At 46.1% G+C, this 12,849-nt stretch overlaps 1 protein-coding gene across 2 annotated transcripts in view; it reads right to left on the reverse strand.

The window, feature by feature from the left end:
• The window catches only part of ESRRB (estrogen related receptor beta), a 179,706-nt gene that overhangs the window by 35,609 nt on the left and 131,248 nt on the right, over positions 1–12,849 (reverse strand). For both annotated transcript variants that reach the window (XM_069783828.1, XM_069783827.1), the window contains 2 exons: positions 11,803–12,212; positions 755–871 (listed from right to left, as the gene is read on the reverse strand). In XM_069783828.1, coding sequence (XP_069639929.1) covers positions 755–871; positions 11,803–12,212 — 527 coding nt within the window. The remainder of the gene's footprint in view (positions 1–754; positions 872–11,802; positions 12,213–12,849) is intronic.

Consider the following 12,849-nt stretch of genomic DNA (forward strand, 5'->3'; position numbering starts at 1 on the left):
CCTTCCCCCTCCTCCCCTCACTGCCTCTCCCAGAGGGACCCAAGGGAAACAAAGCTTTAAAGTCAATCTATAAGAATGTGTTTAATTGCCACTGAATTCCCTGTGGTTCACCTTGAATGGACAAGGATTGGAGACGGGGGTGGGGGAAGGAAAAGCAGCACAGGAGAGAAGCTGAACACTGCTCAGAGAGCGCTGAACAGATCAATAGGCTGAGCACAATGCAGGTTGAGCATGCAGGCCAGGGGACCCACAGCTCCCAGACAAACCTGTGCTACCCACCATTTTCAGAAAGTCTCCTGAGTGCTAATATGGCCAGACTTCCTTTGCACACTGTGCCATAGCTCTGCATTAACTCCATCCTTCCCTTATGAAGCCCAGCCAAGCCAGTCATGACCACACAAGAGCCTGTCCTCCCCAACACTGCAAAATGACCTGGGGGGGAAGAACAGCAACACCCTCTAGCCTGGGGTTCCTTTGGGAAAGGAAACAGTCTGGTACAGCTAGTCCAGTTATTTGTCAGATTTGCAAGTGCTAGAAGTAATATTCTAGCATGAGGGTGCTGACTAGAACCACTCACCTCTCTGGACTGCCCTATTTGTCACTGCCCATCCTGACTGTTTTACAAAGCCTGTAAAAAGATACCTTTGGAAAGTCAGAGAGGGCAAGTGTGTAGTTAGCCTAGGAGATCCTGCAAGGCCTGGAGTCCCAGGTGCTGTTGGGACAGAGAACAATTCTCAGTCTGACTCTGTCTTACCTTCTTTTAGCATCCCCACTTTGAGGCATTTCATGAAGCGACAGGCCTGACAGGACTTGCGCCTCCGTTTCGTGATCTCACATTCATTGGTGGCCGGGCAGCTGTATTCAATATTCCCTGCAATCAAACACAGAGATGGTCACCCAGGAACCACGTTCCCCCCACTGACCCAGGGACAGGCTGTAGTGCCCAGATATTCCCACCACCACCAGTTTGCATATGCTGTATATTTGCTCACTCCTTTGCACACACACAGACTCTGAGACCACAGCCAGCTCATGATGGCTCTTAGAGAGCCCAGCACTACTTATTAGAACACATTTCAGAAAAAAGCAATGCTGCTCTAAGTATTAGGAGAAACCTGTCCATTCAAGGACATGACTGCAATGCTGGGCTTTCGGGCACAATATGTCCTCCAGGCACGTCATCATCCCTTGTGCTGCATCCCTTATAACCCGGCCCGTTCCCTGAAGCCCAGGGCTGAGAGTGGGAGCAGTTCAGACATTAGCAGCATTCCCTTTGCTGCCAGTCTTGCTCCATGTCTGTGAGATGGATGTCACCTGCCCTTTCTTGCCTTGCTTAGGGGACCAGGGAGTTCAGAGATGGCATTGACTCCTTTGCTTCCTCCTGCCAGCTAGCATACTACAGGTAGCGCAGAAGCAGTAGGTCTGGATTGAGAAAGATGGATAAGATGTCCTGTAAAACGAACACAGGCTCTCTATGCAAATCCTTCCAGTTTTACTTTATTAGTCATTGTGTACCTGCCTCTCATCCCTCTGCACAGAGCATCAGCATTTCTTTCCTCATTCCTCTTCATTTATGATCACCTCACAACACTGCCTCTGAGACAAAGCAGGGCAAGAAGCATCCCAGATTTATTTCTGGTCACACTGTATTTTATCATAAGCCAAGAATGTAATTGAAACATGGATATGAGGGTCTGATATGAGGATGTAAGTGGAATTATGCTGGATGACAGTGTAATGCAACAATTAGTTAGTCCTAGAAGACAACGAACAGAAATGGCTGTCTCCATCCTGCCATTCATTTTGGAGATGATGTTTCTGAGGAGGGTTATTCAATGTTTGCCATGGAGCAGGACTGGAAATCTAAGCTTGACAGTGATGCACGGACAATGACAATACATTTGAGGCAGTCTAGCTACTGGGTAAATCAGGCAGCTCCGAAAAGGATTTCTAGGCTCTACAGTCAGTTCAGAAGAATGGAAAAGTTGGTTTGGTGATTTAGAGCAGGAAATTGAGATTCAAGAGTTCAGTCAGAGCTGTAGAGAGAAGCATAGGCAAGAGCCGAGAGAACACACAGTATGGCCTTTCCATACCATCAGATTAGAAGCAGAGCTTACAGTTTAGTAGCACTGGGACAGAACTTGATTTTTGTTCCTGCTTCTGTAATGGATTTCTATGTTCTTGTGCAAGACCTTTCCTTCCCCTAAAGACAAACAATCTGATACATACCAGTCTCTGGGGGTGGTAATTAGACCTTGGGGCTAACCAAGCAGTTGGAAAGCCCATTGGAAATCTGAGTGGAAAGACAGAGCACAGATTCAAAAGGAAGAAAGCACCATTTGATGTATCTCACCATGCTTGGCCCATGCTGGGTGAAACCCCAGGAGCACACAACCTCCAAAGCCTAAAGGTGATCTGCCTGCTAGTTATAAACCTTCTACCTCTTGCCTCTTGTTTTGTAACAAGACTTGCAACTTGCCCCTAAGCTCTAGCCCAGCCACTCCATTCCTCACCATTGCTCATCTGCCCCCAAAATGCAGTTTGTCTGCAGGAGCAGAGTGTGCTGCACAAGTTGCTTCCATCCAGACTGTATTTCGTCATTGTGCAGCACCTGAATTTCAATAGCCAGCAATGTAGCAACGTTCTCGGAGAGCTGGAAATTGAGATTCAGTCTTGATCTCAAGGTAATAAAAAAAACTTCTGCTCTAGACACAGAGCTCCAGCACATTACAGACCCATGAGTACAGAGGCCCTGACCTCATGATCAGATACTTGCTGTGCCCCACACAGGAAGGAACAGAGCAGGAACAAACCTGGAATAAAACTCAAACACAGTCTCACTTTGGAAGGTTTTGCCTTAGTTTCAATGCCCACCTTTCTCACCAAAGCCAGGACCAGAATTCTGGAGAGATGTAAGATTTCATGTTTTGTGGTCCCAAGGCCAAAAATTTGCCCCCTAACACAGAGACACTACACCAAGGGCACTGAGCCCTTAATAGCAGCAGGAGGCAGTGACAGCCCTCATCTGACAGCTCAAGGTGCCTCTACATTGTGTCAAGCAGATCCCCCAGCTTCTCCATGCCTCCAGCCCATGGACCCCTTGACAAGCAAAGTACTGGAAATGGTTTACAAAACCTACATCACAACTAAATCTGATAGCGTCAGAGTAGGTGTAGGTACTGGTTACCATATACACACTGTATATACAGCTTGAAAAAGCAGTTCTCAAAGGCACTTCTGTACTGGGATCAAGCCTGTTAAAGGAGCAGAGCCAGAGGAAGGTGGGCACTGGGACTCCCCTTCCTGGGCAGCAAAGCAGTGGCCACCAAGTAGTGCAGCAGTCATGTTGTTTGCTGGTAAGCACAGGTGAAAAAACACACCCAGCCCTGGTGGGACATCCTGTTCAGCATGCTTATTGCCTTCACATTGAACACAGGCTCATGTGCCCTTTCCAAACACTGTGCCCAGTCTAAAGGAAGAAAGGACAAGCAGCTGTGTCTTACAGCCCTCTCTACAGGCATAAATGCTAGAGGGGAGGCTCACTGTACCCTCTTCGCACAAGACAACGCTGCCAAAGTAAATGGCCCCAAAACATACTCTGCGCTTCAGGGATTGAGAGCTACAGCTGGGGGCAATACCAGCCATTATTGCAAGAAACAGGGACATCACCAGGGAAGGTGCAATCAGCATTACCCAGGCAGAAGTCATCCAAGAAAAACTATCATCTCCAAAACTTTAACAAAGTTCTCTGACATTTTTTTTTGTGTGTGTGTGTGTGTCTCAATTTCTTTTATGGGTCCTGGGGCTGGCTGCCAGCACAGTGAGCTGCTCACAACTCCCTGTAATTTCTGTAAGTGCCCTGTGATAAAGTGATGAGATTAACTCATCGGAATTCCAGCAGCCTCCCAGCGGCTGGCGGTCACACCACCAGCCTGGCTGCTGGCACAGGGCGTTCAGAGAGAGTTTCCCCTTCACTACAGCAGCTGCGGGTGCTGCAAGGCCCTGCAGAAGAGCGTCAGCACACAAGGGTGCACATGGACAAGTCTGCATGCAAGTATAAAATTTGAGTCAAGTTTCAGTGTGTCATGAACTGTAGATTATGCGACCCGAAAGGGCAGAAAATGTGATAATCTAATAGGCAAGGCCTTGCTTTGAACTGTTGTATTAAAAGAGATTTCCTTGACAATATTTACATTTGATCTGAAAAAACTGCTAGGACCTCACCAATACCACGGGACAAGATTTACCTAAAAAATGGCTTCAAAAACATCAACTGGTGGGTGACCAGATCAGAGTTTGGATTTGTTCTAAGCCTTCATATCTCGCCTTGGAGGGCAAATCACTTCCTCTCTGTGTCCTAGTTTGCTTGTCTGCAAAATGAAACGAGTGCCAAACCTACCTTCTGGGGAGATCGTAAGTCTTGATTCATTAAGGTTTAACTGTACTTTAAAGCCTTTAGATGAGAGATGCTAAGAAACAGCCAAGGACTATTAAAGTGATAGATCATGGTTTCTATGCTGGAGAACTGCAAAATTACCCTATTTTCTGTAAAATTAGACCTTTGACTGTTAAACAGTTTGGAACAGACTTTCCAGTGCACACACAATAGGAGCACCTGAAAATTGCACGAGAGCTTGGTCATTGAACAGACCCTATTAGTCACCTTACCTCGCTGGAAGGGGAGGGACTGGGAAGAGGAGAATGCCTCCCTGAGCTTGGGGAGCACAGTGAAGTCCCACCCAGCTCCTGCTTCAGTATGGACAGGGCTCCTCAGGGGAGTTAAGCTCAGAATTAGTATGGCACTGAGAGCATAAGCTGCTCCCTGTGTACTGATCCTGCCTTTCTATAAAGCCTTTCTATGAGGAAACTCAGGAAAGATTAGATAGAAGTAGCCAAGAAAGTCTTAAAGCTAAAACATTTTCAGCTTCTGTTTTCTGAAGAAAACCCCTCATCTTCCCTCTTTTTCTGTTTTTTTTCTTCACTGCTTTTCATCATTCTTTCCCTCTCCTCTCCCTTCCTTCCATACTCTGTCCTGCTCTGCACTGCTGCACACAGACCTCTTAACTCTTTCTTTGGGTGACTCAGAGGGCCAGATGACTGCAGCTTCTCCTGAATTTCAGGGAAAAACCCAGATTCAGACATATCTGCTATTAAGTTCCAAATTCCATTCATTCAGGTCATGTCTTTCACTCTAGTGATTTGACACATCATGCTGCAGTTGTGACCAATGGTGTGGTGCCACTCTCTGCCAGCCCCCTGGGGCCAGAGGGCTGAGAATAGGAATTCCCAGGGAAATCCATCTCATAGGCACCTCAGCTCATGCATTTGTTTCCTTCTATCCCAATTTTTGTAACAATTGTTACACTGCCCTCACAGTTGTTTTTTTCTTTTGGTTGGTTGGGGGTTTTTTGTTTTTGTTTGTTTGTTTGTTTTACAAGAACTGCTTGCAAAATACTGTAGCCTTAGGAAGGTCCCATCAGGCAGTCAGTATAATGACTCCATGGGACAGCTATTCTGCATGATTGGGACAGTCTGCAGAAGAAAGCAACCCAACATTTCAATAAGTCACTAGCTCTGATGACACTTTCATTTCAGGACCCACAAGCTTTTGTCCTGAATCCTTTTTATCTCCGATTCCGAAGGTAAAGAGATCATTTGGGTGTCTCAGTGAAAAGGGATCTGAAAACTGTAAAAAGGTCCTTGGTGAGTACAGTGCCAGACCAGCAGTTCCTCTGCCCTCAGCAGGCACTAGTCTGACCTCCTGCACCAGGATGGGGAATACTGATAATATGTATGGAGTGGATTCTCTATTACCTTCCACCTAAATAAGCCCTTCTAACTGAGGCATCATAGCCTGAGTCCTGTTGTGAGGAGAGGTACTTTGTGAAAATCAGAGGAAAATCTCTCCAATATCTGTGTGAGGTAAAAGGGGTTATTTTTTAAGCCAGTTTTCAAAGAAAGGGATTCAAATATTGAACCTGTAAATCTGTATTTAGGCACTTGAATAAGTGACCTGATTTTCAGCATGGCTGTCCTATGCTTCCAGGGACATGTCCCTCATCTAGGTGCCTGAGTATATACAAGCATCAATAGAGGCTCCTATTTTCTGAAAGAAAAAAACCCAAACAAACCCAAACAAACAGCACAAAAAACCCACCAAAAAAAAAACCCAACAAAAGCAAACCCAAAAAACTCCCCACCCTAGTACACGTGTTTATCACTTGCAGGACAATGAGACTTTGGAAAAGCAGGTGAGATAAGCCCTAACACTTAGATTAACAAAATTTTACTTCATGAAGCTTATACACGAAGAAAAACAGAAATGTGACGACCAAGGCTTCAGGACTCTTGATGCTATGAGAGGAAAAGGGGGTAGCTATAGGTGTAACACCAGCACTTTTTCCTCCTCAGGGTGGCACACCTGGCTCCTTGCTTCACGAAAGAGGAACTGGACATTTTGCACAACCTCACTCAAATCAGCCTTCTGCTTGCATGAGGATGCAGGAGATGGGCCCTGGAGCTCCCTACTGGCAGCAAGTTTGTTTGTAGGGTTTCTGACACAGAAATACTTCACTGAAGTTCTACAGAAAAGATCCTGCACAGAGTTCTCTGTATAGATGCACTGAGGCAAAAAGAAAACACAAGACTAATAGAGTTGAGTGCACTGGAGATGGTTTTCTGAATCCAAGTGCTAGAGCTGTGAATAGTAAGCAGCACTCAGGCACTAGATCTGGGGAATACTGCACTTTCCCTGGTTAAGCTTCAAAAGTTTTTGGAAAGCTCAGAACATCTCCTGTTTTTTGGCTGTGAAATCCCACCTGAAAAGTAGCAGGCACGTTTCTGAGAAAGACAACAGGATAGGACAGTGCCTGGCTGCCGTGGCTGCTACTGTAGGGACACAAAACCTCCCTTCTGCATCTCACAGGCCCTTTGCTGATCCTGTGGATGGTAATGCTCTTCTGCTCAGGAAAATGAGCAAACTCTCTCAACTGCTCCTCCCTTCCCACTCTAACCACCGTAACGACAACCAGGAAGTCCTAGAAGACTACAGATATTGTTACAAGCCTGTTATAAATCCCTACAAGTCTTCTAAGCTGCATTATCCACATTTTAAGCCCCTTCTTGGTGTAAGGGCATCCCAGCACAGCAGTTGTGTTGCTACATGCACTGAGTTTGAAGCTTGCAAGACTCAAGCAGGGAATCCACAGATGCAGACACTTTGCCTGATACACAACCTGCATATTCAGAAGATGATGGTAAATGTGTCTCTCCTCTCTGACTCTCCAATAACCAGTTCTCCCCAATATCACTGCTTGCAAGTGTGTATTACCTTATGGGTATGAGTTCCAAGCACACAACGAGATGATTCACAAAGATCAGAGAGAGAAATCTTAATTCAGATTTATTTTGCTGAGCTTTAAGCTTTTATTTTATATTAATGGGTTATTTCAGAAATAGCCTTAATTTTCACCATTTGAAAAAAGATGAAAAATAGATGAAGGGTAGTCACAGTCATGAATATGTTGAATAATAAAGGACTCATATGGTTACATAGTACTGTTACTAGTTAATATTCAGAACAGGCAAAACTACCAATTGTAACGACTGATGAACAAAAGATAATGACAATATATTTGATTGATATATAACACTCTATCTACTGAGCAAACTATTAAAAGAAGGAACAGAGTAGAGTTAGATTAAGAATTTGTATCCCATAAGAAATCCAGCATTTGCCTTTGCCCTAAATTTGTATGAAAGGATTAGTTAGGATTTCCATGCAATAGAAATTCAAAAAATTTTAATTCAGAAACATCTAAAACGCATTATCTTTCATGTAACAGACACGTTCCATTACGTTCAACTAATACGAATTTCTGGGTTTCAAACCAGACCTCTCTTAAGCACCAACAGCAGCACACTTCAACATGCTCAAAACTCAGATTCTCTCCTGTCTTCGCTAGGTTGCACCTTCCACAATATTCACAAAGTCAGGTGATGCCCATGGCACATGTTTTTATGGAGGACACTTGCGTCATGGAGGTAAATGCAGACGGACACTAGAATATAATGGAGACCCAAAGCACAGTTCCCACAAAGCAATACAGTTGTAGAGAAACAGGATTAAAGTTTTGTCAGACAAGCCTAGCTGGCGGAAAATGCATCAAGTCAGTTCAGAATTTCTGACTCTGCCTCAAAGCATGGGAAGTCCAGCCCTGGGGTTCAAAATAACATGTTCAGAGAGAAAGGCCTGCAGCCCAGTGGCGCGTGCTGTCATCTCGTCTCAGGTTTTCGCCTTTCCATCACAAGCATTGCCAGTGCTGCAAAGTGGAAATGATACACAGTTTTCCAGGCCTCGATCCTTCTCTTGGGCCATGTAACACAACATGAGAGAGGTCATAGGTGTGATGCACCCATAACCTGTGGGATAGGTTAGGATGAGTTGTGTGATCCTGGCTTAGTTCAGCAAAACCAAACACTCCAATTCGGCTTGAAGTGAATCAACAGTTTGGATTTTCCTGACCTTTTTTTATCTTATCATCAACATTTTCTTTGGGGAAATCTGACTTTGTAAAAATTCTGCTTTTCTTTGGAAAAATCCTACTGATGGAAAACTCCCACATAGCAGTAGTAGTGACTTCAGAGATAACCAGCCATGTCCATGCTCCCACATAGCAGTAGTAGTGACTTCAGAGATAACCAGCCATGTCCATGCTGGCTTTCAGCCTATCTTCTCTGCATCACTTGAAAAGCAACAGCCCTTGTGCTGTCCAGGACAGCCTGGCCTTGCCTGTCTAAGGGGGAAAGTGAGTTGCAGAGCTGTCAGGCTCAAAAAAGGTCTGCAGCTTGGATGTCCGTTCTTCCCACTGCTGTAGCAGCAGGCTATTCCAGGATCCTCTTGCCTCAAGACATGCAGGTTTTACCTGAGTTAATGCAGCTAAAAAAACCCAATAGGCAGACTGGGGTCATTTGTAGCAAGGGAGGGGAGTCGTTGGGGGGGGGGGGGGACGGACTTAGCATGAAGCTCTGCTTCGTGATCAGGGGTATTTACATAGTAGTCTAATCATCCAGGACAGATTTAGACCCATTTTATAGCAGCATGCACACCTGCTACTTAATAAAGTTAACCAAATGTAGGGCCAACAGATTAAGTACTCTCATAATAGTTATTAGGTTTTCATCTTTCAATGCTCAAGCACCCAGAAGTGAAGTGGCTGGTCCGAGACCACAAAAGCCTGATGATGAATTTACCTACTGCATCTCCTGAGCACCTGGGAAATCCTGGGGTCGTAGCTCCATCTCTGTACTCAAACCATTGAGTCAATGCCATTCCCAGATACCAGAATCATGGCAAGTCTTTTGATACTAGCAGGGAATGCAATTGTATAACATACACATTTGCATGCTTTCTGCATACCCTACATCAATGTTAGGCAGCCTGGATGAAGATTTTTCCCACTTCTTCAGTTAGATGCTTAACACATCTACTAAATATAATAGAGTTGGCAGGACGAACACCTTTTGGAAATGCTTTTGCCACTTGCCATCTCTTCTATGTAGTCCTTAAACCCTTTTCCCCTGCATACCCAGGGCTGTGCTTGGATATTGCATGCACTGCAGCAGAGCCCTGGGAACAGTGCATTTTCTTGACTCAGCCAAACACTGCAGCCCTATTTGCTGCCCACTCCCCTGGGCTCAGACTTCAGCTCCATAGCTGAAATTGCTCACTCTCGGGCACAGCATACTTGACTCTCCCACTCAGAAGAAAAGCATTTTGGTACCTCAGTCGCTAGCCCAAGCTCATGACAGGGTGAGAGAAATCTCCACTTACTCCTTTGCCCCATCTGTTACACATTAACAGGCAATCAGTTAGGGAACCACAGGGAGAATATGGCTGTGCTGGGGAGAGGGGGTTGGAGAGAAGCATTGTCCCTTCTTGGGATTAAGTCAGCTGACATATCACCCAGGCTGATACAGACTTCAGGTACTGCCGCCCTACATCATTTTCTTTTGATTTTCTCTGAGAAGTCTTCAAAAATTCCTAGGTCTTTTTCTCTATCTCCAGGTTAGGCCTCTCTTCTGCTCTGCCACAGAGGTGCCCCAGTATTGCTCCTATGAGGGGTTAGTTTTTCATGCTCTTCCTATATAAGAAGCCCCTAGGGCTTTGCTTCAGAGTACTACCCTGTCCCTCCTTTAGCACCTGAATGTGCCAAAAAGAAACACTGGGAATGGGTCCAAGTGCTGGAGGAGGGACAGAGCCAGTGGTGACAGTCAGAAGTGCAAGTAAAAGTTCACATTCAATCACAGGAGATTCAGCAATGACAAATCACAGAAACACTGCCAGGGAACAGGCCAATGCCCTAGAGATGGCCATGCTTTCCACACAGCATAATAAAAGAGGAAGAGTCAGTGGGGCAATAAAAAGTGATTATTTCCACAGCTAGATAATAGTAAGGAGAGACATCTGGAATCTAAGAAATTAAGCTAGAAATAGTGAATTCTGCAGAGACCTGGGCTGAACTGCACCCTGTACTGTTCTGTCCACTCCAGAGCTGGACATTCCCAGTGACAGAGTGTAATCGGGCCCATTCAGTGAACAAAAATAAAATAAGTGCTCTCCCCACATGCGCATTTCTTTCATTTCACAGGAGATAAGGAAGTGTTGGTGTAGTGGATTGACCCCAGCCAACAGCCAAGTACACACAGAGCTGCTTGCTCACTGGACATGTCTCTAGTCAACCCGCCATGATCGGGTAAACTCAATACACTTTCTACTGGAAGGTGAATGATCCTGTCCTTTTTCCAGTCAGAGAGCGTGAGAAATAAAGGGAGCATCTGTACGTCCAGGCATGTTTGCTCACACGGGGCCTGCTTATGTAAGTACACCCAAGGATCCATGGATATTGGAGCTTGCCTGGATGCACTCCCACTTTTGGCTATACCATTGTACCTGCATGTGTGCACACCTGCGGCATACCTTGGGCAGTCAGGACACAGCCATACACCTCGTATGTGAACTGTACATGCAGGAGCAATGCACTGCAATTCATCTACACATATGTGCAATGAGGTTTTCAAAATCACCCGAGGAACTTCTCATCCTTAGTAAGACTGAGAAAAACTGGGTATCTCTATCTCTTTCAGTGCCTAAAGTTTTTATCTTCAAAGAAGTTGCATCTGAATGAAAGGGGTTGGTGGAACTGGAAAAGGATGAACACAGGGTTGACTGTCATCCAAGTGCCCTGTTCCGCCTTGTGGTGAGCTCTGTATGGAGTCCACAGCCACAAATTAAGACTGGCAGGACAGAGTGAGAAGCTCTCTATGCCTGTAATGCTGGAGTTTTCACCTCAAGGTGCAGACATCTCTAAAGAGATGCCATCTCTAGGCAGGGGCAACCACTCTTCAAATGAGCCTTAAAAACACCTTTAGAGTGCAAAGCATTTCCTTTCCAGGCCTCACTCCACTAGCAGCCACATTATCAGGGTATCAGTGCCACCTGCAACGGCAGGAAGATCCACTAGGCCAGACACCCAGATCTGGTAGCCAGCCAGGCTAGGAACGTGGCAAATGTTCCTACCACCACAAAGCCTAACTTCATGTCCAGGTTGATTTGGAAGGACCAGAGCTGAGCAGGAGGAGAGAGGAAGCATACAAAAGGATGGAGGGTTAGGTGCATTACCTTCATCCTCCCTTTCCCCCTTTTATATGACATGGGAACACTGCAGTCTCAGCAATGTCTGGGGCCACCTCCCATTTTTGCTATGGAGTGAATGTCTCAGTGTCCCTCCCTTCCCACCATACCTTGAATAGTCCTCTTGAAGAAGGCTTTGCACGCCTCACAGGAAGCCACGCCGTAGTGGTACCCAGAAGCAATGTCCCCGCACACCAGGCACAGCCGCTTGGGGATTGCATTGAGCATGTACTCGCACTTGGTGGGCGAGTCCTCCATGATGGCGCTGGCGCAGTCGTCGTAACGCTTACGGCAGGACCCACCGCCAATCCCTGTGCCATTGAACATGGGTGGTGAGTCTAGGCCATTGGGGTGGCCACCCATGGCGATGCCGTAGCCACCGCTAGCGTCGGAGGAGCCACTCGGGCTGTGGTGGCTGATGGCATCGATGCCAGAAGATGGGCTGGAGGGCTCCGTCTTGATGAAGGACCCACAGCTGGAGGAGAGGTGCCGCTCCTCCGTGGCCATTCTGCCGAGCAGCCTGCGGGGAGAGAGCAAAGGCACTCAGCGGCCTCCTGGCCAAACCCAGCTCCAAGTTGGTCAAAAGAGAGCCCTGCTTTTCCCACCTCAGTCCAACTCCAGCTGGCTCAGGCAGTTCGCCCCCACCCAGATCCTTCTCCTTCAGGGGTATCAGTACAACTCACTAAGAATAGCCCACCTACTCCCCACAAACTCACATTAGAATAAAGACAAGGCTATTCATGTAGATCATGATTCAGGCTGTTCACAGGCTGCAGTGCTGGGAAGGGGCATCAGTGCTGATGAGGCACAATCTACCCCAAACACAATCTACCCCTGGGACAGAAGAAAGAAATGCGCCTGTCTGTGGCAGGCCAGGTGAAAAAGATGTTTGGTTAGTTCAAGATGTGCTGCCCTGGCTCTAAGCAAGAAGTTCACTAGCAGACCCTGCAGAAAGGACCTGCTCAGATTGGATTTTCATTTGTTATACAGAAGTCTTGATTAATTTTCATATTGGATTCCTTACCCCCTGCTTCACTATCATCATTAAATGGGGAGCTTAGAAATTGAAGGAAAATCATCTGATCAGGTGTTTCCTCCAGCTTAATCTTAATCTTTCTTCTATTTACTAGTATAGGGCTTTTGCATGGAGATACTTC

Source organism: Haliaeetus albicilla, chromosome 5 (genome assembly GCF_947461875.1).
Source record: "Haliaeetus albicilla chromosome 5, bHalAlb1.1, whole genome shotgun sequence".
Taxonomy (NCBI): domain Eukaryota; kingdom Metazoa; phylum Chordata; class Aves; order Accipitriformes; family Accipitridae; genus Haliaeetus; species Haliaeetus albicilla.